The sequence below is a fragment of the Macrobrachium nipponense genome, chromosome 21, assembly GCF_015104395.2.
Source record: "Macrobrachium nipponense isolate FS-2020 chromosome 21, ASM1510439v2, whole genome shotgun sequence".
NCBI classification, from domain to species: Eukaryota; Metazoa; Arthropoda; class Malacostraca; order Decapoda; family Palaemonidae; genus Macrobrachium; species Macrobrachium nipponense.
Genome location: NC_087212.1, coordinates 61,955,074 through 61,982,090, shown reverse-complemented (window position 1 = coordinate 61,982,090; position 27,017 = coordinate 61,955,074). Strand labels below are relative to the sequence as shown.

The 27,017-nt window shown below is 44.4% G+C and overlaps 1 protein-coding gene across 1 annotated transcript in view; it reads left to right on the top strand.

Moving 5' to 3' along the window:
• Positions 1-27,017, top strand: part of LOC135197498 (transmembrane protein 87A-like) — a 212,774-nt gene that overhangs the window by 61,611 nt on the left and 124,146 nt on the right. Inside the window, exon 4 of the mRNA XM_064224561.1 lies at positions 14,689-14,934. Within this exon, the coding sequence (XP_064080631.1) occupies positions 14,689-14,934 (246 nt within the window). The remainder of the gene's footprint in view (positions 1-14,688; positions 14,935-27,017) is intronic.

Here is a 27,017-nt window from a genome sequence, read left to right as displayed (position 1 = left end):
ACTCTGCAGTTTTTGCTTGGGCCAAAAGCAAAAGTGATTTGTTTACCTCCCAGTCGCGCGCGCGCGCCTGTCGGATGGTGGGAGCGGCGATCCTTCCCCGAGGTCGTTGTGCTGACGAATCAGCGCAATTACCTCGGCAAAGTTCCTCTGAATCTCAGGAGTGACTGCATCCTGTGGAGTAGGACCATCCAGTCCCTCGAACAGGAGCAGCTCCCGAGACCCTCCCCCCTCGAGGGGGGGAACAGCGACAGACCCCTCTCGGTCTCCTCCAGCCACTTGTGCATACGACCTGGCCGGTCCGAGAACCGTGCCTGGTACGTAGGACGTCGTGGTGGGATCCTGAGGGGCGCACCCCTCACGATCACTCCTCAATACCTCGCTCCTCCCGGTGTAACCCGAGGAGGTTGAAGGTATGGGAGAGGCAGACCTGACGCTCCCTCCTCGCTCGCTGGCAGAACCAGTGGGCTTGGAGGATGCAGGTGATCGTCAACCCGCGGTGGCGATCGAGCTGCAGGCCTGGTCGAGCCGTCTCGCTGTGGAGAACGGCTGGACTGAGGACAGCGGCCCCGGTCTCGTGTGTCAGAAGAGCTGGTGCTGGTCGCCGTACCCGATCGCTCTCTGTGAGAGTGACGGTCAGGCGACCGGCGAGCTCCACTGTCACGGTGGAGAACCGGTGCGTATCCTCAGGCGCGTCACGTCCGCTGGTACCAGCCGTGGCTGGTGCCAGCGAACGGGGTGGACCTCTTCCCAGCCTCAGCCCGTTGGCCGGTCGTGGACCGTCACGTCAGCCCGGGTAGCCAGCTGATCGCCGCGAGAGCGAGAGCTGGTCTGGTGAGAGTCGCGTGAGCGGCTGTCACCAGTCTTCCGCTCCGTGCCGTGAACCTGACGCTGAGCTGGCTCAGAGGTCTGGTTCCTAGCTGCACGGTCGCTGGTAGGCGACCGTACACTCGGTACCTCTCGCGAACGAGGAGGCCGAAGACGGATCCTGCTGCCGTGGTCGAACCACTAACAGCAGGCGAGGAAGTGCCGGTGTTACCGGCACTCCTCTGGTCCCCGTAGTCTTCTTCCTTGCGGAAGAAGAGACGGGTCCTGCCCCCGAAGGAGCAGGGTGACCAGCGGAAGAACCCCCCGTCTCACCGGAGCGAGACGGGCCCTTAGAAGCTCCCGAAGGAGACTTCTTGGGGGGGGAGGAGGCGACCTTCTTCTTCTTAGGCGGTGGAGCCTTAGAAGATGAAGGGGAAGAGGCGGCAGACGACGACGACGACGACGAAGAAGACGATGAAGACGACAACGACACCTTCCTCCTCTTCTTCTTCTTCTTCGTCAGCTTCCTCAGGACCGATGTCAGATCTGTATCCAGGGCGGAGCCGGGGCTGCTGTTGCCGAAGCAACAGGGCCCGGACGCACCTGTCCGAACAGATCGAGTATGAGAAGACCTGCCACCAACAATGACACCACCGAGCACGACAACTCCACGGAAGACGACGCCCCCGAACGAGATACTCCCGCAGCCAATCATAATCAAGTTAGCCGTGACGTCCCGCAGCATAGCGAAACGCCCATCGACGTAACCGTGCCGCTAAGGAGGTCTAGGCGGCTGCAGGACTTACATTATCGCAACCATCAACGCATGAAAGTGGCTTGAGACCCGGTTCAAGCCACCAATGAAAACGAAGACCTACCGCCACCAGCCAAATAGTAGATCAGCATGGGGCAGACCCCCTGCTGTCAACTCCAAATATAAACGAGGACGGACGCCGTTCAAGATCAGTCCACCCTCAGCTTCCCAGCCCGAGGATGTCTGGCAGCTCCAGACGAAAGCTCGCTTGCTTCAAGAAATAGAGAGAGAGAGAGAGAGAGAGAGAGAGAGAGAAGAGAGAGAGAGAGAGAGAGAGACATATATATATATATATCGTTAATGACTTTGATAACTATGGTATCATAGTTTATCTGTAAAATTCAAATATATACACCAATTTTGACTGTATTTGATCATGACCTCCATAGGCGCTTTACTAGCCTGTCTAAGTAGCACGGAAAAAGCCGCTATTCGGAAAATAGAGAAGAATCTCTACAAGTGTAATGCTGCTGAAGTAGCCATTACTTTTAATAAAGTATTATTATTATTATTATTATTATTATTATTATTATTATTATTATTAACAACAGAAAATATCTATAAACATTTTACATATTAGTACCATAAAAATTCTTTCATCTCAGTAAAAGAGAGAGAGAGAGAGTGTGTGTGTGTGTCTGTTTATCTATCTGTTCTCTAAGAAAATGCTTAAAACGCTTTCAACAAATCAGAGGGAGGGAGTTACCACTATGACATACATATCTTGTGTGGCAAAAGAGAGAGAGAGAGAGAGAGAGAGAGAGAGAGAGAGAGAGAGAGAGAGAGTTATCCTTAATTAAAAGAGTGAAATGGATAGATTATTGTATTTCTTTAAAATACTATCACGGAATATGAATTTTGTAATTACCGTTATATTAATATTATTATTATTTTTATTTTTTTGGGTGGGTGGGACCGTTTATCACAGTCCTGCAATTCGACTGAGTGGTATTTATAGCGTTGGGTTCCTGGTTGCAACCTGCCTCCTTAGGAGTGCATCACTCTTCTTACTATGTGTGCCATTTCTAGGGTCACACTCTTCTGCATGAGTCCTGGAGCTACTTAGGCCTCTAGTTTTTCAGATTCCTTTTCAGGGATCTTAGGATCGTGCCTAGTGTTCCTGTGATTATGGGTACAATTTCCACTGGCATATCCTATAGCCTTCTTATTTTTATTTTCAGGTCTTGGTACTTATCCATTTTTTCCCTTTCTTTCTCATCAACTCTGGTGTCCCATGGTATTGCGACATCAATGAGTGATACTTTCTTCTTGATTTTGTCAATCAACTTCACGTCTGGTCTATTTGCACGTATCACCCTATCTGTTCTGATACCATAGTCCCAGAGGATCTTTGCCTGATTGTTTTCTATCACTTCTTCAGGTTGGTGCTCGTACCACTTATTACTGCAAGGTAGCTGGTGTTTCTTGCACAGGCTCCAGTGGAGGGCTTTTGCCACTGAATCATGCCTCTTTTTGTACTGGTTCTGTGCAAGTGCCAGACATTCACTTGCTATGTGGTTTATGGTTCATTTTTCATATTCCTCTTCCTACATATGGGAGAGATGTTATTTCCATCAATCGTTCTTTGGATATATCTGGTTCTTAGGGCCTGATCTTGTGCCGCTGTTATCATTCCTACAGTTTCCTTCTTGAGCTCTCCCCTCTGTAACCATTGCCATGTGTCATCGCTGGCCAGTTCTTTAGTCTGTCTCATGTATTGTCCGTGCATTGGTTTGTTGTGCCATTCCTCTGTTCTGTTTGTCATTCTCCTGTCTCTGTATTTGTTCCGACACGGCATACAAACCTTCGGTCCTTTTACAATAGGAAGGTACTAGCGGCAGCTGGATAGGTCGTAAGCTTTCGAACAAGGGGTTCGGTAGTTAACTGCTTGTCCGACAGGCGCGCGCGCGCGACTGGGAGGTAAACAAACCACTTGTGCTTTCGGCCTGCTGGCGTGTGGACGTGTATCATCGCTCTCTGCCCGCTTCATCGTCGTTGCTTTCGCATGGTTGTGTTTTTCTTTTTTCTATTTATCTAGTGAAACTGAATTGTAAGTACAATCATTTCATATTTATTTCCATTGAATTCAATTGTGAATTAAAGGATCTTGGTTTCTCCACGCCCTCCGTTTACCCGAGTGCCGGGACTGAAGGGCGTAAGTGCGGGAATTCATTTTCCCAGAAATGATCCTCTCGTATTTGTGTATGCTCGGTGGTCACCCGACCGAGGGCGGGAGAGCGCTCGCTCCGAGCGTATATTTTGGTTGGAAATGTGTAGATGAAAATCGTAAGTAAGTGCTCTTTTCATTTATATTTTTTTGACCTGTATGCTCGTTGCCGAGCGAATGCGCTCGACACGAAAACTTATTCTGTATGGAAGTGGAATCGCAAGTACAGTATTCTTTTTCATTTTCATATATTTATTTTGATTGTAGCAATACTCTTTTTGGATCAGTTTCCGAGCTTACCCGGAAATTGATCCTTTCCCCTTTTTATTTGAATGAAGTGAAATCGCAAGTGCAGTTCTTTTTCATTTTCATATTTTATTGAGATTGCATTGTTTACTTGGATCAATGTTTCCGCTATTTCCCGGGAATTGATCCTTCCCCCTTTTTATTTGTATGAAGTGAAATCGCAAGCGCAGTATTCTTTTTCATTTTCATATATATTTTGATTGCATCAATTCATTATGGATCAAGGTTTCCATTCATAATCGGGAATGGATCCTTTTACCCTTGCGCTCGGTACCGAGGGCGCAAATGCGCTCGATCCGAGCCCTTATTCATTGTGAAGTGAATCGTAATGCAAGATTCTTTTCATTTTATTCCTTTTATTATTGATTGCATCAATATTTATTTGGTTCAAGTTCCGCTCAGTCAGGGAATTGATCCTTATGCCCTTGCATTCAGGGCCGAGGGCACGATTGCTCTCGGGCTCTTATTATTATTGTTGGGTACATGGGTGCTGTGCGGGGTGGGGAACGAGAACCCCCCCCCCCCCCCCCCCCCCCGCTCAGCTCCCACAGATGGCCCTTCCCCTTCCCCTTGGGGGGGGGGGGGGGGGGGGAGGTTATCTGCGTTCTTCTCCTCGCCCGATCCGTCGAGCGCGGGGGAGGGCGCTCGGTGCCCGATGTACAATTGTATTCGGGGTCTTCCACTCGTTCGGAGAGGGCTCACCCCCCCCCGCGCGGGGGACTTCCCCCCCACTAATCGCTACTACTGTTATTTTCCGCAGGTGCTACTGCCACGAGGGTGGACCTTGGTGAGGTATGGGCGTCTTCCATTTGCAGGGCGTGCTAGTGTCCAGGGGCTGCGGTTCTATGTCTGGGCCTACTGCGGTCACCCATGGAGTGGTGACCACGCTCCAGTGACGACGTCCCTCCTCACCTGGTGTACTCGCCTCACGTGGTAACAGTCTTGCCTACAGCCGCTGTGAAGTGCCGTTCGCCGTACCGAGAGGGTGCCGCCGCCGCCGCTCGTGGTTGCCGCCGCCTGCAGCGACCACACTTCCGCTGCCCTAGAGCTCGCCCTGGACCTGCCGCCGGTACCAGGATGTTGCTGGCTGCTGCTCCACTTCCTGTGTTTCCGGTGCTGCCTGCCGTACCTGCCGATTCTGGGCTGACTGTCCATGCAGTTGCTGCGCTGGCTGTCCCTGCCGTTGCTGCGCTGGCTGTCCCTGCCGTTGCTGCGCTGGCTGTCCCTACCGATGCTGTGCTGGCTGTGCCTGCTGTTCCTGAGATGCCCATACCTGCTGACGTCGTCCCTGTTCGTGGTGGTACTACCCCAGACTATGGTCTGTCTGTACAGGTGCGTCCGGGCCCTGTGGCTTCGGCTACAGCAGCCCCGGCTCCGCCCTGGATAGCAGATCTTACGTCTGTCCTGAGGAAGCTGACGAAGAAGAGGAGGAAGGTGTCGTCGTCGTCGTCTTCATCTTCTTCATCGTCGTCGGCTGCCGCCTCTTCCCCTTCGACTTCTAAGGGCTTCACAACCGAGGAAGAAGAAGGTTGCCTCCCCCCTCCTAAGAAGTCTCCCTCGGGAGCTTCTCGGGACCCGTCTCACCTCGGTGGGACGGGAGGGTTCCTTCCGCTGGTCCTCCTGCTCCTTCGGGAGCGGGGCCCGTCTCTTCTTCCGCAAGGAAGAAGACTACGGGGACCAGAGGAGTACCGGCTAACACCGGTACTTCCTCGCCTGGTGTCAGTGGTTCTGCCACTGCATCAGGGTCCGTCTCGGCCTCTCGTTCGCGGGAGGTACCGAGTGTACGGCCGCCTACCAGCGACCGTGCAGCCAGGAACCAGACCTCGGAGCTCGCTCAGCGTCAGGTTCACGGCACGGGGCGGAAGACTGGTGACAGCCGCTCACGCGACTCTCACCAGACCAGCTCTCGCTCTCGCAGCGACCAGCTGGCTACCCGGGGACGTGACGGTCCACGACCGGCCACGGGCTGAGGCTGGGAAGAGGTCCTCCCCCCGTCGCCGGTACCAGCCACGGCTGGAACCAGCGACGTGACGTGCCGTGAGGACAAGCACCGGTCTCACTGTGACAGTGGAGCCTGCAGGTCGCCTGACCGTCGCTCTCACAGAGCGATCGGGTACGGCAACCAGCACCAGCTCTTCTGACACTCGAGATCGGGGCCGCTGTGCTCAGTCCAGCCGTTCTCCACAGCGAGACGGCTCGACCAGGCCTGCAGCTCGATCGCCACCGCGGGTTGACGATCGCCTGCAGCCCTCCAAGCCTGCTGGTTCTGCCAGCGAGCGAGGAGGGAGCGTCAGGTCTGCCTCTCCCGTACCTTCAAACCTCCTCGGGTTACACCGGGAGGAGCGAGGTATTGAGGAGTGATCGTGAGGGGTGCGCCCCTCATGATCCCACCACGACGCCCTACGTGCCAGGCACGGTTCTTGGACCGGCCAGGACGTATGCGCAAGTGGATGGAGAAGACCGAGAGGGCTGTCGCTGTTCCCCCTTCTTAGGAGGAAGGTTCTCGGAATATGCTCTTGTTCGAAGGGCTTAACGGTCCCACTCTGCAAGATGCTGTGACTTCCGAGATCCAGAGGAACTTTGCCGAGGTTATGGCGCTGATTCGTCAGCACAACGACCTCGGGGAAGGATCGCCGCTCCCACCAGCAGAGCCACGTCTCGGCTCGAGTCGTTTTGGGGCCCGAGAGGGAACCCAAATCGACGGTGGGTCTGCCGCGATCGGAGCTTGCCGACTGTGTTGAACCAGGTAGTCTCTCGTCTCCGGACAAGAAGGCTCTCTCAGTTCTGGCCGGGGTCGAACAAGCTACTTCACCTCCTCTACTGCGACAGAGGCGTTTCTACGTGTCTTCGGACACCGTATTTGAATACCCCTTCGGTCCTCCTGAGGTTTCGACCTCGACGAGGACTGGAATGAGTCGGAGGACGGTATCGGCTCTCTCCTGTCAGGTGTCGATCAGCCCCACCACCCAGACGTTCGTTACAGTGGCGGCAGACACTTACCTACAGTATGAGTTCGTAACCATCCTCGGGAAAACGTTTTCTCCTGACGATACGTTTTCCCAGGCTCTGAGAGGCCATCGCCGTAAGGCGATGGCTGCTCCTTTTCTTCTCCAACTGCTAGTTCCGCTGGGAAGGCGAGCCAGTATCCAATTCCTCCCCCATTCCCTCTCTCCTTACGGCTACGAGGGAAAGGGGAGGGATCCTACAGAGATTTCTCTGTAAGATCCCACGTTAGGGGCTGCGCTACCGGGGGGACCTTCGGGTCCTACCTGACGTAAGCCCCGGTCCATTGAGGAGGGATCCTGCCCCTTTCTCGATTTCTACGGGAATCGAGAGGGACCACCAGCCGATATCGTTTGACGAATTCGGTGGGGGGTATTTCGCAGAGTGCTTAGAATTCTACGGAATTTCTAGCGCACTCAGAGTGTTCGAGTTTTTTACGATCTCCAACACTTAGGCGAGACCACGGTCCAAAGTGAGCGAGAATCCCGATAATTGTTACACGATAATCGGGAACCTCGCTTATGCTCGAATTCCTGTAATTTCTAGCATTTGGAAGAAGACTGCTGCGGAAAGAAGAGTATCTCACAGTAGGCGATTAACCTGGAATAGAGAAGAACGGACGGGAACTTCCAGTTTGGCTTGAACTATCGTCTTCGGTATTCTGTTCACCATTGAAGCTTTCCTTTGGGAAAGACTTCTCCTTCACTCTCTTGACTAGAGAACGAAGGCGGTCGATCTCCAATCCTTATTCTCATTCCTCGAGAGGAAAAGAATTTAGGATGGAGGTCGTGGTACAGAACCTACAAATGTACTACGTATATTACCCTCGCGACAGATTCTTTTAACAGTTGAATTGTCCGGGGGGTTAGGCGCATACCGTAGTTAACTCTACGGTTTGTGACCGAGACGAATTGTATCTTAATTGAACTGCAACTCGGGGTTGCCTGCAACCTCCCAGCAGTTATCAGTTTCGATTTTAGATACTTGGTATTGTCATGACAACACCAAATCAGCTTTTGTATTTACCGAAATCCGTTTCAGTTAAATATAATTGCTCGAGCGTATTCTTTATGCTCGATGGTTCTAGCCGAACGCATTCCTTCGTGGAATAATGGATTACCTGGCAACTCAGGATGACGAGTCACCGAGAGCTACTGCGTATTGAACTGCCTGATAGCGGCTCAGTATCAGTTAGGTCTCGGAGATGAACGGTCGGTTACGTCTCTCTCTCCCTGGTTTGATTGACTACCGAACCGTATCTCTGCCCAACAATCATGGACTTAGGTCTCTGATTAACGGGGATTCTCACAATAATGAAGGACCATCTACTGCTGTGACGCTCGATTTCATCGCCTTCGACATTGCGAGAATTTTCAACAGAGATATCTCTTGGACTCTTTCATCTTTCTGTTTACCGCACGGTAACAGAAGTCTGTACTAGTCACCCGCAGCCCGCTGCATCGCACCGCGATAATGCGAATGATTTTTGCAGACATCTGAGTTTGTCTTCAAAATATCTCGTATTCGTAGGTGTGCAATTATTCATTGCTCGCCCCGAATTAACAGATATGTCAGAAGACATCGCCTACTCTCCGACCTGACAGCTCTACTTCCAAATGTTCAGCCCATGAGAAGCAGTTCTTCAGGCAGTATTTCCCTGTCTTCATTACTGAAAAGCGCTCGCTTTTATTGCAACTACGATCCTCACCGGACAGCAATGAATAGCGGTTAGCGTTCTCAGTCTTTGTAGCACAGGTTCAGAATCTTGAGAATCCTTCTCTCGGTTCAGCTGTGAAGACGTAGGTTGCATTTTCTGTACACCTTCGTCTTCAACGACACATAGTGTTGTTTCTCCTTAGCCGAGAATCAACTATACTATGAGATATCTTGCCATCAGGGACCTCGGTCTCTAGAAGGCAATTGACTTTCGCCTGTTGGGCACATGCCTTAAGAGAGTCATCACCTTGCCTTCTGGCATCGGTGACGAACAAATTATTTGTTTAGTCTCTTGGCATAACCCTTTTCAAGGCGAAGGTCACGTGACTTGCTCGGGTGCTTGGACAACTTGCCTCCTACGAAACGCAGTCAGTCGGCAGCTGTCAGAGCGCCCAAGTTCTGTTACGAACTTCGCTGTGGACTTAGTTCGGTTGTTCCATAACAGCCTTTTCTTCGTCCTAACGGCTTGTCACAGTACCCATACCATCGACACCCACCATTGAGTGTCGGTGTCCTATCCACTACCGAGAACAACAACTTCGCTGCAGACGGATAGACCAGTATGGGTACAGGACATCACCGAAGTCGAGAAGAGGGATAGGTCATACGACCATTCCCTTCTTTTCCTCTGAGGTAATTGCATGACTTTTCCTGCGAAGTCAAGCATCCAGGGGATGGGGATTCGTGACGCTCGATTTCGTACCGAATTCGTAGCGAAGACTCTGAACCCTTCGGTTCCTGACGATCGGTTAGAGTCCTTCACAATCCCCTCCCTAATGGACTTCACCGCCTTCGATGCAAAGGAGATGCTGCTTTGTCCTGTGAAAGCGCGACCGCGCTTTCTGAAGAAACTCGACATCCCAGGCTGAGTGTTGAAGACTCTTCGTCAGCACCAAGATGACCTAGAAGTACACTCCCTCGAGTTACACAAGAACTTCTCCGTGGCGCAGGTACTGAAGGCAGGGGTCTGGTACAACCAGACCACTGGCACCTCCTTCTACCTTTGGATATTGCCCACAGGTCCTTGGATCGTTTTCCTTAGACCCGTGGTGGCTGCTCAACACGTTGTGTAGCTAACCCAGACCCTAGCAGGCTGAACAGCATCGAGTCCTGGTGTGACTGTAAGAATAGATAAGTGAATGAGAGAGTGACTGGCTTCTCTTCCTATCTTTTTCTCCCCCTCTACCTGTGGGTAGAGGGATACGGTCATCACCTTGCTGGATAAGGACGAGATGCCGGTGAGCTACTCGACAGAGCCCCATCCTATCCCTTTCACTAGGGATGGGAGCGAATATCCACCACTTCCTCTACAAGGGGGGGGAAGTGGATGCCAACAAGAGACAAACCATAACTTTATGTTGCCTCTTGCAAATAGGAACTTGTTCTTGTTTGCTGGTACGAAGAGATACGCTTGCCTCTCTCTTAGTACTTGGTCCAGAGGTCTGACCATTGATCCGGCGGTGCACACCCCGATCAATCGGACAGAGGCTTGGATCCCTCCCTCGCTCTTACGACCAGGGAGGCATTCCAAGGTTGGGCGAACACCAGTCTGTTCACAAAAGACTCAGATTCCTCCCACCAAGAAGTGAGTCTTCCTATTGTAAAAGGACCGAAGGTTTGTCTGCCGTGTCGGAACAAATGACAATTTGTCCAAAATTGCATTTTTCCTAACTATACAAACCTGAGGTCCTTTTACACATAGTCCCACCTCATGCCACCCCTCACTCTGCAGTTTTTGCTTGGGCCAAAAGCAAAAGTGATTTGTTTACCTCCCAGTCGCGCGCGCGCGCCTGTCGGACAAGCAGTTAACTACCGAACCCCTTGTTCGAAAGCTTACGACCTATCCAGCTGCCGCTAGTACCTTCCTATTGTAAAAGGACCTCAGGTTTGTATAGTTAGGAAAAATGCAATTTTGGACAAATTGTCATATTTGTGGGTCTTCGTCTACTTTTATCAGTCCTTCTTCCCATGCACTCTTGAGCCTCTCGTCTTCACTGGTTTTCAGATATTGCCCCAGTGCTCTTCTTGATGTTGACGCAGTCCTCTATGCTTAGTAGTCCTCTCCCTCCTTCCTTTCGTGTTATGTATAGTCTGTCCGTATTTGCTCTTGGGTGTAGTGCTTTGTGTATTGTCATATGTTTCCTAGTTTTCTGGTCTATGTTGCAGCGTTCTGCCTTCGTCCATTCCAGTATGCCTGCACTGTATCTGATTACTGGCACTACCCATGTGTTTATGGCTTTTATCATATTTCCGGCATTGAGTTTTGACTTGAGTATCACCTTGAGTCTCTGCATATATTCTTTCCTGATCGTTTCCTTCATCTCTTGGTGTTTTATATCCCCTCCTTTCATTATTCCCAGGTATTTGTATCCTGTCTCATCTATATGTTTGATGTTGCTCCCATCTGGTAGCTTTATCCCTTCAGTCCTTGTTACTTTGCCCTTTTGTATGTTGACTAAGGCACATTTTTCTATTCCAAACTCCATCCTGATGTCCCCATATACACAATCCTTACAGTCTGGATTAGGGTATTATTATTATTATTATTATTATTATTATTATTATTATTATTATTATTATTTGAAAGTATTAAAAACATATAGTACATTACTATAAAAATTGTAGAGTCTCAGTAAATGAGAGAGAGAGAGAGAGAGAGAGAGAGAGAGAGAGAGAGAGAGAGAGAGAGAGATAGAGAGAGAGAGGAGGGAGGAGAGGAGGAGAGAGAGAGAATTACTATTTTTATTATTAAGTGATATCATTTAAACTTATTAAACTTACTAATACAGTATTAACCAATATTAATATTTGAAAATTAGTAAATCATTTTTGTACCATAAAAATGTATTTAGTCATGAAAATAACATCAAAATACACTAATTAGTGATTATTTTTACCGGAAAAATCCCGCGAATAGGCGAATCCCCCGCAAATAGTGGGTAGATATGGCCCAGAGAGAAATCCACGAATCAGTGAGTCCGCGAATCCGGGGAACGTGAATATGGGGGATCCACTATATCTAGCACGGGATAAATTCTTGGCAAAGAGTTTTTAAAAATTAGATGAATAGATGAAGTAAAAGAATTGGTGCTGTAATAATGTAACACCTCCAAGAATTGAAGGGGGCAGTGCTTGTTTGTAATAAATCACACTTGGTTGTGGCATACTGTATATAGCCTATTCTTTTAGTGCTTGCTTGGGATCTGTTTTTCATTATACTGTATAATGCTGATATTGGTGTCATTTTAAGACTTAAGATATTGCACTTTATAAATAGAAAAAATTACTTACAATTATGCATAAGGGTAGCCAAGAACTGAAATTTATTATCACTATCTGTTACTTCATCATATATTTTGATTGTAGAGAGTATTAAGATGACAAAAATAAAGAATGAATTGCAGCGATCACAGTGCATTTGAACATCGTTGTTAAAACTTAAAGCACAATGCCATCCACTGAGGGAAATGAACACTAAACTATTCGCTAATGAAAGAAACATTTTTTAGCAAAGATAAAGATTTATACTGTTGTTTCTGACCTCTAGCATCATCTGATATCATGGGTGTCATATTGAATAGGTAAATATACAGCGTTATAAAAGAAATTATCAAAACCATATCACCTATAAATTTTTCAAGCACTCTTAAGAGTAAGCAATTTGTTTGTTGCCAAATGTCTCATTGTTTTGATGAAAAGTTTTGACTTGGTAGAGCCATCTCAAGTGGAAAATTAAAAAAAAATATATTTATTCCTTGAAACTTAATATCAATAACATATCTGAATTATATATATTGCAATACACTCCCTGAACACCTGAATTAGACCTGGTGATCTACCGCCCTGCCGCTGGGTGGCAGGAATAGGAACCATTCCCGTTTTCTAATTCAGATTTTCTCTGTCGGTCGGGCCATCAACATTGTTGTTGTTCCTCCTGACTTGATTTTCGCGTTTCATCGCTATTGATCTTCTAGACTGGTTTAACCCTCTTACGCCGACTGAACGTATTTTACGTCGACATTTTTTGTCTCCCTTGTGCCGACTAGACGTATTTTACGTTGACTTACAAAAGTTTTTTTTTTTTAATTCGCGGAAAAATACTTATGGGCCTACCAGCCTAAAACTTTTGAATCGCGCGCCTTGGGGGATGCTGGGAGTTCACGGATCAAGGTGTTGTTTTGTTTACAATCGTTACTCAGGCGCGCATTGTGAATTAGCCGTTACATGAAGTATTATATATGAAAATGTGCGCATTTTTATGTAGAATAGTACAACAATAAAATACTCATGATTGTAGCTTTTATCAGTTTTGAGATATTTTCATATAAATAACGATAATTGCCAAAATTTCAACCTTCGGTCAACTTTGACTCTACCGAAATGGTTGAAAAACGCAATTGTAAGCTAAAACGCTTATATTCTAGTAATATTCAACCATTTACCTTCATTTTGCAACAAATTGGAAGTCTCTAGCACAATATTTTGATTTATGGTGAATTTATGAAAAAAATTACATTTTCTTTACGTCCGCGTGGTAACTCTTCCGAAAAAATCATACGTGCGATTGTGGTAATGTTTGCACCATTTTAAATTAGCCGTTACATAAAGTTTTACATATGAAAATGTGCGCAATTTCATTTAGAATACAAAATAAAATAATTGAAGCTTGTAGCTTTTCTCATTTTCGAAATATTTGCATATAAATCACGATAAATAGAAAAAAAACCACGTTCGGTCAACTTTGACTCTACCGAAATGGTCGAAAAACGCAATTGTAAGCTAAAACTCTTACAGTCTAGTAATATTCAGTCATTTATCTTCATCTTGAAACAAATTTGAAGTCTCTAGCAAAATATTTAGATTTATGGTGAATTTTAAAAAAATCTTTCCTTCCCTCCGCACGCGGATTCTCCGCCACAAATCTCCGAAATGCGTACGTCCCATTCTCAGAATATTTGCTCCGTTTCATATTAGGCATTTCATAGAGTTTTATATATGAAAATGTGCGCAATTTTATGTAGAATAAAACGAAAAATATTTGAAGGTTGTAGCTTTTCTAATTTCCGAAATAATTGCATATAAAAAAAATATATATAAAAAAATTCGACATTCGGTCAACTTTAACTCGTCAGATATGGTCGAAAACTGCAATTGTAAGCTAATACTCTTACAGTATAGTAATATTCAATCATTTGTCTTCATTTTGAAAGAAATTGGAAGTTTCTAGGACAATATTTAGATTTATGGTGAATTTTTGAAAAAAATATTTGTTTATGTCCGCGCGTTACGAATTCATGCATTATTTTGTGATAATATTTTCTCTGTGTTGCTTTTATAGTTTTACAATGTGTTATATACCAAAATGATTGCAATTTAGTGTACATTACAACGAAAAAAAGTAACTTGTTACCTTTAACCGTTTTGCACACAGCGCGATTTGAATACAATTATATATGAAATTTCGTTTTTGCGCTATCATATATCGCATTATTTATATATGATAATGATAATTTTTTTCATTTCTGATGGTTGCATACTAAACTTCAGCCAATGACAAAAAAAGGAGCCAAAAATGAACTCTTAATCTTGAAAACTAAGCGCGCACACGGGAGACAATTTTTTTTTTACCGCTTCGGCGTAAGAGGGTTAATTGGTGATGTATTGGATCTTTGGTTTGGCATACGCTTTCGTGGACTGTTAATTGGATTTGGATTTGGATTTTTCTCATAATGTCGGACTCCAGCTTTTCAGTTAGAAGACTGTGTGAATGAGGGATGAGTGGTGAGGCTACCGAAAGCTTCGGTAGACCCTCACACGGTTTGTAAGGGGTGTAGGCAGAATGAATGCTCTGTAACTAACACCTGTAATGAATGTGTAGATGTGAATGAGGAAGAGTGGAAGACTTTAAATTCCTATTTAAGGAAATTAGATATGGATAAGGCTAGGAAGGCTTCCTCCAGAAGCGTAAGTAGGTCTCATTCTAACGAGCCAATTACTGTAGCACCTAATCCTAAACTTATAATTACTTCCTCATGTACTACAAAGACTGCAAATCCTGCAACAGAAATTGCAGGTCTAAAAGCTGCCCTCAAAAGGATGGAGCTTCAAATGCAAGCTCTACAAGGTAAGCACAGTGAAAGTGACGTAAGTGTTCCCAGTGCAGCGGAGGGTGCGTCTGATTGGCTTCATCTCGCTCCCAGGCCTAGACCTCTTTCAAGCTCCCAGGCCCAGAGGAGAAGGAATGTCAACAGCCTTACGGAGGTGATGGAGAATCCCCACCGATCAGGCGTCCCCTCGGCAGATTCTGTGGCGTCCCGAACTGCCAAGGATAGCTATAGGAAAAGCATCCTAAAAAAGTGCTTTTCGTCGTCAGATTCTTCGCCTCAAAGAAAGGGCTGGAGTTCAGACGAACTTTCACGCCCCTTGAAAAGGAGTTGGAAAGCTCCAACTTTGGATTCAACCCCAGAATGTTTTCCTGAAGAATCGCCATGTGAAAGTAAAAGAGCTAAGAATACACCAGCTCTCAACTCGGAGTCTCCTACCTCCTCTAGACCTCCTTCACCGCTCTCGGACAAGGAAGAAGAGAATACAGCTACCAAGATTCTCATAAAAATGCAGGAGCAGATCTCCTCTTTAGTAGGAGTTCTAAAAAAGGATACTCCGAGAAGGAAAGACTCTTTCCTTCCGATAAAGAGATCGACGGGAAGAACAGACGTATCTGGCACAAAACTTACGTACTCTACTCCTCGGACAGGAAGCAGGAGAAAAGAGCCAAGAGCACCAACCTGGCGCAATGCTAGAAGCGCCAGAAGAGCCAGCCTGGCGCAATGCGCCAGAAGCGCCAGCCTGGCGCAATGCGCCAGAAGCGCCAGCCTGGCGCAATGCGCCACAATCGGCATCCAAACGGCAGACACGAGGATCTTCCATTGTTCAAAGAGACATGAACCAAGAGGCTTCTTTTAGCGTTGAGCAGGATCAGCCTTCTCCTGACAGGGACTCTAGACGTCGCACAGGCGGCCGTAGCCCGTCGGGATACAGCTTTTCCTGTTAAGTGTGTTTTGAAGGGATATCCTTCTCCTGACAAGAGAGAGAGATGTCGCACAGGCGGCCATCGCTCTTGCCAGGCAGGGTGGTTTAGATGCTGCGAGAGACTCGTCTCCTATAGATAAAAGACAATACTCTTCGGTTGATCGCTCTTCCCCCATGGGGATTGAACAAGAGGTAGAAGATGTTTCGGACTCTGAAGATCATACAGCTGCGGTCTTATCAGACTATAAGACTTTGGCAGCCCTTTTACTTCAAGAGTTAGGGGATTCTTTGAGTCCTGCCGCGCCCCCTTCGCCTAGATCTTTGTTCACGAGTACCAAGATCTCGAAATCGTCCTCCTTCTTAAAGATGAGACCGACTATCTCCATGAAGAAAGCTCTGCGATTTGTTGGAAACTGGTTTAAATCTAAGGAGGAGGCGGGGAAAACCGTCTTTGCCTGCCCTCCTTCCAAACTATCAGGAAGGAGAGGGATTTGGTACGAGACAGGAGAATCGTTGGGTCTTGCTCTCCCGACCTCGGCCAAAGCAGACTTTTCGAATCTGGTTGACTCTTCGAGGAGGCAAGCATTGTCATCAGCTAAAACCACATGGGGGACTTCAGAAATGGACCATCTCCTCAAGGGATTGTTCCATGTCTTGGAAGTATTTAACTTCTTAGACTGGTCCCTTGGGGTTTTGGCCAAGAAAACTCAGGATACGGAGTTTCTGAGCCCCGAAGTCCTTCTTAGTGTCTTGTCCTGTATGGACAAAGCAGTCCAGGACGGATCAGGAGAAGTGGCCTCGCTCTTCGGAACGGGAATTTTAAAGAAAAGGACTTTGTTTAGCTCCTTCCTAACAAAAGCAGTCACGCCTATCCAGAGGTCGTCCCTGCTTTACGCTCCACTTTCGGACCAACTGTTCCCTTCTCAGTTAGTAAGGGACATTCCCATTCACTGACTGAGAAGGCCACACAAGATCTTTTGGTCCAATCCACAAAGAAAGCGAGGACCTCCGTGCCTACTATGAAGAGAGAGTCACGTACCCCTCAGCAGCCCTTTCGTGGGAGTTCCTCTTCTTGACCCACCTCGAAGAAAAGAGGAATGGCGAAAAGAGGAAGGTCTGCATTCAGACCTATCAAGAAATCAAAGTGACTTCTGAAATTTTCAGAAGAATGGACTGTGAGATAGGCAGACAGCTGGTCCCTCTCCATAGTGAGGAAAGGATATCGTATCCCCTTTCGAGACAGACCTCCCTTAACGACGACCTCGAGGGAACTGTCGGCGAAGTACAGGGACCCTGCCATGAGAGAAACGCTTTTGCACCTTGTAGAGCTGATGTTACAAAAGGAGGCCATCGAATTGGTCCAGGATCCGCACTCCCGAGGCTTCTACAACCGTCTTTTTCTGGTTCCAAAATCCTCGGGGGGATGGAGACCAGTTCTGGATGTGAGCGCATTGAACCGATTCGTAGAGAACACAAAGTTCTCTATGGAAACATCCAAATCGGTTCTTGCTGCTCTCCGTCCCGGAGATTGGATGGTCTCCCTGGATCTGCAAGATGCTTACTTTCATGTTCCCCTGCATCCCGCACCGAAGAAATATCTTCGCTTCATGATGCAGGACAGAATTTTTCAATTCAGGGCCCTGTGCTTCGGCCTATCTACAGCTCCTCAAGTCTTCACGAGCCTAATGAGGAACGTGGCGAGAATGCTACATCTAAAATGGATAAGCATATCACTCTATCTAGACGATTGGCTCATAAGAGCAAAGTCGGAACATCAGTGCTTGAAGGACCTGGAGACGACATTAGAACTGATACAATCACCTGGACTACTCGTAAACCTTGAGAAATCACAAATGATCCCCAGACAGAACATGGTCTATCTGGGGATTCAGATGGATTCTCGGGGTTTTCAAGCTTTTCCATCGCGAGAGAGAATTGCTCGAGGCTTGGAAAAAGTCTCGAACTTCTTAAGGAAAGAACGAAGCTCAGCGAGTGAATGGCTCAGCCTCTTGGGTACCCTTTCCTCGTTGGAGCAGTTCGTTTCCCTAGGGAGATTGAACCTCAGACCTCTGCAGTTCTACCTGAGAAGAATGTGGAATCAGAAGACAGGAGAATTGTCAGATTCGTTTCCCATTCAACAGGAGATAAAGTCCCACCTGAAGTGGTGGTTAACCCCCTTGAGAAGAAACGAATGAGTGTCCCTTTTGATTCAGAACCCTCGCCTAGTGTTGTTTTCCGACACCTCGGAAACAGGATGGGGAGCAACATTGGGTCCAAGGGAAGTGTCAGGTACCTGGACAAAGGAACAGGTAATATTGCACATCAATGCGAAGGAACTCCTGGCTATCCATCTAGCCCTGAAGTACTTCGAATCGGAAGTCAGAGGAGTGGTAGTCCAAGTCAACTCGGACAATACCACGGCTCTGGCTTACATCCGAAAACAGGGGAGCACTCACTCTTTCTCTCTATACGAGATTGCAAGAGATATATTGATCTGGAAGGAGGAACGGGGCATAATACTCCGAACAAGATTTGTTCAAGGAGTAAGAAATGTAAGAGCAGACAGGTTGAGCAGGAAGAACCAAATACTTCCAACAACAGAGTGGACACTCCACTCAGAAGTCTGCCAAGATCTTTGGTCCCTCTGGGGGAAACCGCGGATAGACCTGTTTGCCACGTTCCTCTCCAGGAGGATGGACAACTTCTGCTCACTGGAAGAAGATCCCAGACCCATAGCGATCGATGCTCTCCTCACGGATTGGTCAGGGGTAGACGCTTACGCCTTTCCCCCATTCAAGTTGCTGGGGGAAGTGCTAAGAAAGTTTGTTGCATCAAAGGGAACAAAACTGACTCTCATTGCTCCTTTCTGGCCTTCCCGAAGCTGGTTCACAGAGGTACTGGAATGGACGGTGGACTTCCCCAGATCTCTTCCCGAAAGGACAGATCTGCTCAGACAGCCCCACTTCGAGAGGTTTCACAAAAGCATCCACGGTCTCTCCCTGACTGCCTTTCGACTATCGAAAGACTGGTCAGAGCGAGAGGCTTTTCTAGGAAAGCTTCAAGCGCAATCGCCAGAGCCCGCAGGTCCTCGACCCTGCGGGTCTACCAATCGAAGTGGGAAGTCTTCCGTAGATGGTGTAGGTCGAAGAAGCTGTCCTCATCCAATACCTCTGTGACCGAAATCGCCGACTTTCTTCTTTTCTTAAGAGAAGAATCTAAGTTGGCTGTATCCACTATAAAAGGATATAGGAGCATGCTTTCAGCTGTGTTCAGGAACAGAGGCCTGAATATACAAGAGAATAAAGATCTTCATGATCTCATTAGGTCTTTCGAGACCACCAAATTGAGATCTTCTCTCCCTCCGAGTTGGAACCTGGATGTGGTCCTCAAGTTCTTCACTTCAGACAGGTTCGAACCTCCAGATAAAAGCTCGTTTAGAGATTTTACGAGAAAGTGCATATTCCTTTTTGGCCCTCGCAACTGCCAAGAGGGTCAGTGAATTGCGTGCTTTAGATTCTCGGGTGGGATTTAAAGAAGACTCTGCAGTGGTTTCTTTTCAACATCTATTCCTGGCTAAAAATGAGAACCCTTCTAAACCTTGGCCTAGAAGTTTCAAAGTCAAGGGACTCTCTCCCCTCGTAGGTAGAGAGTTGGAAAGGTCTCTTTGCCCAGTCAGGGCGCTGAAGTTTTATCTAAAAAAGAAGACACAACTTCAGGGATGTCGCCAGAGTCTCTGGTGTGCAGTAAGAAACCCCAAGAGACCTATGTCAAAGAACGCACTGGCGTTCTTTGTCAGGAATGTGATAACAGAAGCTCACATGAATTGCCAAGAGAACTCCTTAAAGCTGCTTAGGGTTAAAGCTCACGAAGTTCGTGCAGTTGCAACTTCCCTATCTTTTAGTAAGAATGTCTATGAGGGACATTTTAGCAGCGACATGTTGGAGATGTAACTCAGTATTTGCATCCCATTACTTAAAGGATGTAAAAGTAACATACGAGAAATGTTTTTCTCTTGGTCCGTATGTATCAGCGGATACTATGCTGGGACAGGGAGCGGATACTGATCCTTAAATAATTTTTGTTTTTGTTCTTTAATGATTATTTTTGTAACAAAATTGGTGTTGAGTTTTTTTGGCTTGTTTGAAAGGATGTTGGGGGATGACTCCTTTCAATCGTAGTACTAACCCCGGTGATAGGATCAGGTGATCGGGATCAGTGTCGTGCTCTTTGATAATGCCATTAGGCAAGGTGTTTTGTCATGTAAGTGGATAGGACCCCATTGACAAAGATCCTAAGGTTCTGTCGAGTAAGTGGATAAGACCCCATTGACAGACCATCAAGAACTCTTAGCAGGAGGCCACTACCTCGCTGAGGCTCTTGAAGCGATGCAGGCTCCTAGGCAGTAGCCATGAAGTCTTTCGCTAACACAGGTAGGAACCAAGGTTTTTTATTTTTATTACCTACAACGTATGTTGTTTACCTGTCTATTCAGTAAATAGCTGTCTCTTACCCTCCGCCAAAGGTGCCAATCAGCTAAGTATGTATCTGACAGGGAAGTTCCATCTTACATCTTACATCTTACATCTTGTTCGGGTTGCCCCAGGTCCCTCAGTGTGAGGCACCTCTAATGTCTACCAGAGAGTTGCTAGTACATCTTCCGGTATATTTTGCATCTTCCAATCTTGGATGGTCTGGGATGCAGTTTAGATATTTGTCGAGCTTATTCTTAAACACATCTACGCTCACTCCTGATATATTCCTCAGATGAGCTGGCAACGCATTGAATAGACGCTGCATTATCGATGCTGGTGCGTAGTGGATTAATGTCCTGTGTGCTTTCCTTATTTTTCCTGGTATAGTTTTGGGCACTATTAATCTACCTCTGCTTGCTCTTTCTGATATTTTTAGTTCCATGATATTTTCTGCTATTCCTTCTATCTGTTTCCATGCCTGAATTATCATGTAGCGTTCTCTTCTCCTTTCTAGACTATATAATTTTAAGAATTGTAGTCTTTCCCAGTAGTCTAGGTCCTTAACTTCTTCTATTCTAGCTGTAAAGGACCTTTGTACACTCTCTATTTGTGCAATATCCTTTTGATAGTGTGGGTACCATATCATATTGCAATATTCAAGTGGACTACGAACATATGTTTTATAAAGCATAATCATGTGTTCAGCTTTTCTTGTTTTGAAGTGCCGTAACAACATTCCCATTTTTGCTTTACATTTTGCCAACAGAGTTGCTATTTGATCATTGCATAACATGTTCCTATTCATCATCACACCAAGGTCTTTAACTGCTTCCTTATTTGTGATGGTCTCATTATTAGGTCCCTTATATGCATATAGCTTTCTTTCTCTGTCTCCATAATTTATTGATTCAAATTTATCAGAGTTAAATACCATCCTATTTACCTCTGCCCAATCATATACTTTGTTAAGGTCTCTTTGTAGAGCGTTCCTATCTTCATCACAAGTAATTTCTCTACTTATTCTTGTGTCATCTGCGAAACTACTCACTACCGAATCCTTAACATTATTGTCTATGTCTTCAATCATAATAACAAACAGTATTGCAGCTAACACCGTACCTTGCGGCACACCGGATATTACCTTGGCTTCATCCGATTTCTCGTCGTTTGCAATAACTATCTGTTTTCTGTTGTGTAAAAATTCTTTTAACCATCTTCCTACTTTATCCACGATATTGTGTTTTCTAATTTTCTTCGCCAATATATTATGGTCTACTTTATCAAAAGCTTTTGCAAAGTCTAAATAAACCACATCTGTTTCATTTCCGCTTTTCATATTTTTGAATATGTTTTCACGGTGGACTAACAGTTGGGTTTGTGTACTTTTTCCGGGTACGAAACCATGTTGTCCTTTATTAAACAAATTATTTTTTATTAAATGTTTCATAATATTTTTCTTCATTACCCTTTCATACACTTTCATAATATGTGATGTTAGACTCACAGGCCTATAATTACTTGCCTCTAGTCTTGATCCACTTTTGAAAGTAGGGGTAATAATATATGCTAATTTGTGCTCATCATATATCTTGCCTGTATCTACACTTTGTCTTAATAATATTGCAAGTGGCTTTGCGATAGAATGAACTACTTTCTTTAACAAAATAGCAGGAATTCCATCAGGCCCTGCAGCAGCTCCATTTTTAATTTCATTAATAGCCTGCACAATATCAGCTTCATTAATATCTATGTCAGCTAAATATTCACTATTTTCATCCCTACTTCTATATCATTATCTTCATTATCTATTCTAGGGGTGAATTCTCTCTTATATCGTTCTGCCAGTATGTTGCAAATTTCCTTTTTTCATTCGTAATCTCCCTTCAATTCTCAGAGGGCCTATTTATATTATCTATTCTAGGGTGTGAATTCTCTCTTATATCGTTCTTGCCAGTATGTTGGCAAATTTCCTTTTTTTCATTCGTTAATCTCCCTTCCAATTCTCAGAGGGGACCTATTTGATATTCTTCTTTTATTCATCTTCTTCGCATATGAGTATAATAGTTTGGGGTTTTGCTTGATATTTAATAGGGTTTTTTCTTCCAAGTCCCGTTTTTCATTTTCTTTTGATTGTATAATCTTTTGTTCTGCATTTTCTATCTTACTTTTTAGTTCTATAACTTTCCATGCATTTTTTTCTTTTGCAAGACCTTTTTTCCACTTTCTGATTTTCTGGAACAAGATCCTTCTGTCTCTTGGTATGCATGAATGATGTTTACTTTTCTTCTTCGGTATATATTTTTCCACTATTATCTCCAATATTTTATATAATATCTCCGTATTTACCCTTATGTCATCACTTACGAAAATGTTATCCCAATCTTTGTTTAATTCTTCATTAATTTCTGACCATTTTATATTTTTACTGTAGAAGTTGTATTTTCCATATCCTTCCCACTTTTTCATTTCTTGCTTATCTCTATTTTCACTTGCTTTGGAATGAACTGTTAATTCTATGACATTATGGTCTGAAATACTCGCATTATAAACTATTATTTCTTTAACATAATTCATCTCGTTCACAAATACTAGGTCTAAAGTATTTTCCTTTCTTGTTGGCAGGTGATTTATTTGTTGAATGTTGTATTCTAGTAGCATATCTAATAGCTTTTCAAATTGCCTCTTATCTTCTGCACTACTATTACTCTCTTTTTTATATGTATAAGTACAACCACAATCTCCTATTCGTTCTTTCCATTCTACGAAAGGAAAGTTGAAGTCACCAGATAGGAGAATAGTCCAGTCCTTGTGATTTCTACATATATCATCCAATTTTTCAATTATTAAGTCAAACTCTTTAGTATTAGGAGGTCTATATATTACTATGTTCATCAATTTTTCAGATTCAAATTCTACCGCTATTAGTTCACATTCTGAGTTACTATATTTCTCATATATTTTTCCTTGTTTTTTGTCTTTCCCATATATTGCGGTTCCCCCTTGATTCCTATTTTTTCTATCTGATCTATAAGTTTGGAACCCTTTTATTTGATCATCATTCCCAGTCTCTTGGGAATACCAGGTTTCACTTATATTCATTATATCTATTTTCTTTTCATTTTGGGTTAGTTCTTCTAAGTACTCTATTTTTCTTTTTGAGTTACTCGTAACTAAACCCTGCGCATTCATCACTATGATGGTTTGCGTGTCTCCTTCATTTAATACTGATAGTAATAAGGATTTTCCCATGTCTCTTTCCTGTTCTGGTATGTTGTTCTTTTTTTCATTTCCAGAAATTCTGACATTAAAAAATCCAACTTTTCCATAATATTTGATCTTCCTTCATCATAATTATTAATTTTGTGTCTGAATCTGCAATTTTCTCCGTTTCTGCAATATCCTCTTGCATAATAAATACAGTTATTATCTCTTGAGTAGAATTTCGGAGCTGATGCTTTGAAATTTTTTGCTGACACCTCTGCATATCTCATTGGTGGTTTGCTTTTCTCTTTTACCTGATATTCTTGATTTCTCTCTTTATTTGTTTCTTTCTTATTTTGGATTTTATTACTTGGTTGGTTATTTATTTGATTATGATTCATGGCTACAGGGTGCATATATTTGCATTTTTTGTCGAACTTACATCCTTTTCCTTCTTTTAGGTTTTTACATATTTTTGGATGCAGATCTCTGCAATCATCCCCATATCCATCTAAGTATGCACATTTACCATATATTTCATAGTTTTGACATATCTTAGGATGTTTGTAGTAACATCTTTCTCCAAATCTGCAATTCCCTCTTTTCAAAAGGTTGCAGATTTTGTCTTTCTTGTCTATTTTTTCCTCTTTCCCGTCATTGTATAGATCTGGGTAGAGCCTCTTCGGGATTTGCTTTTCTGTTTTCATATCGTAATTTATTTCTTCGTAGGTATGCTGCTTTATTGCCTCATATGTAGTATCAATGAGTATCTCTGCATCCATACTTTTATCTTGTTCTTTGTTTTCCTTATTTTTTTTTCTGTCATTTCATTTTTGTTTACTTTTCTTCCGTTTTCCTCTTCTTCTTTTTCTTCTTCTTCTTCCTCTTCCTCTTCTTCTTCATCCTCAACTATTTGTACATTCAATCTTGATTTAATAACATTGTCTACCATGATAGACATGTTTGAAACAAAAAATTCTTGTATCTTTTCTCAAATCTTGTATTACCTCAGCACACTGTGGATGGGTCGGAATGTTGCATGCAGCACATTTTCTGATTAGGTTTTGTGGATTGACTATGCTATACCAAACCTTACACAGTTTGCATGCTTTTGGCATTCTTTTTCCTAATGCATCAATTAGTATATTCACAAGATTCACCTTATTCATTTTCTTTGTCGGAATATGTTGGTTTATGTATATTTTCTTTATGAGTCTCTTGACCACTTGGATTTTATTTGGAACTTCTTCAATTATTTTCAAGATGTTTTCATTAGATTTGTTCCAGTTTGAAAGATTATATCCTTCTAATATATCTATGAATGCTTTTGTATCTTTTTGGTTAGGACTGTTGCTGATTTCATAGATGAGAAATGCCAGTTCCCTTCCTGCTACCTCATCGTATTGCGAATCTGCTAAACACGCCAAATTACGCCACCTTTTCCCGCAGTTGGAACTTACTGCCATCTTGTTCTGATTTATAGTATTACACTTGATAAACTAACTTAGAAGACGCTTTATCCTACTATTTTCACACTAATCTTATCACCGATAGTTCACGAACACTTCTAGATATTTCTCAAATTCTAGTCGTATGTTAAACTTGTGATATCTGTTGATTATTGTGACTTCACGCGGGTACGTCTCACCAAGCAAGATGGCTACTACGAATGTATAAAAATGTTATTGTCATGATACAATAAAGTTTTATACATACTTACCTGGCAGATATATACGATTAAATGGCCCACCCAGCCTCCCCTCAGGAGACAGGTGGAAGAGAAAATCTGAATTAGAAAACGGGAATGGTTCCTATTCCTGCCACCCAGCGGCAGGGCGGTAGAACACCTGACCTACCTGTAGCGTGTGCCGCGAAATTTGAATTTCTGTCGGGGACGACGGAGTCTATAGCTAAGTATATATCTGCCAGGTAAGTATGTACAAAACTTTATTGTATCATGACAATAACATTTTATAAAACAAGCTAACCCAGATTCTTTTCCACGGGCGCATTATGTTAGGGCAGTTGCCACCTCCATCAATTACTTCCAGCATATGAATTTTGACGATCTCTAGAAATACACAGGCTGGAAATCTCCGACAGTATTTAAACGCCACTATTTGAAGTCCTTAGAGGCCCTTAAATTCCCAGCAGTGGCAGCCGGAAACACAGTTTCCCCTGACACTGCATAAATAAGTAATTACTTAGCCTATATCTCTCTAGTAGCTCTTTCCCTTCTACCTGCCTCACTAGCACCCTTGCTTAGCTTGGTCGTCAATGTATTTGCCTTACCTTGGATGACAATGTGTATATACTGGATTTTGTAACTTTGTATCTGGGCTTAGTTCCCTTGCTAAATTAATTGTTAGTTACTGTATTTATTGAAATCTGGTTTTTTTGTCTTAGTGTAGATAAGTTAGTTTAAGGTTCATTAAAACTCAATGTTCATTGATAAATTTATCATTTTGTTTTATAATTAAGCTTTATATTATAGCTATTATCCCTATTTGTGTTTTGATTTACCTAGTACAAATATCTATCTGCACTAACCTTTCCAAGCTTGAAGGGGCCAATTCTTTAGCACTATTTCACGGAGCGACACAGGCTGAGCCCAGAAAAGGGATTTTGACGGAGGAAAAATCTATTTCTGGGCAATGACCTGTGTCGCCCAGTGAAATCCCCCCCTTTTCCTTTTTGTTTTATTCCACACCCTATTTGGCCCAAGCTTGGGTACTATCTTCAGGAATGAAAACAAAGACGCTGACCGTAGTAGTAGCGGGTAGCGGGGCTTTAGTACGGCTCCTCTGTAGACGAGGGATTTTGAAGGAGAGAGAGACTAAATGGCAAGGGACCTCTGGTAGTGGCTTCCACTCGCCCCAGATACCATACTGACACCTTTAACTAAAAGGTGAGCGAGCCAGAATACTCTGGCACTACCGTTTCTCTTTTTTCTCTGGTATGTATAGCAATATTTATACCTTAGAAATGAGTATCAAAGGGACATTTCATGGAGCGACACAGGTCATTGCCCAGAAATAGATTTTTCCTCCGTCAAAATCCCTTTTTCGTTACTAACAATTAGTTTCATTAACACAAAAGTGATATGGCATTTTTTGCTGCCAGGTCCAGTCGGGAAGTTGTAAACAATGTGTGGCACCACCTGTGTGGCCACACAACGAACTAATGGTGGCTGATTTAAAATCAAGCCAAACCACAGGAGTTCCTGGACCACAGAATGCGGGTTTTATGAGGTTCAACTGCATAAGTAACTTACCAGGTAATTACTTAGCTATTAGTTCCACTTGTACAGCAGCTTGAATTCAAAATTCTCGGGTAACACTTCAAACGTTTATCTAGGTGACTAGTTCCATCCACTACCTGGAATAGAAACGACTTCAGCAGATAACCTCATTCTGTTTCTGCTGGGCTTAGCATATGCATCAAGCACTGACAGCAGCTGATTCATTATTTTCTGGTTATTTAGCTGGATTTCAGTGTACACATC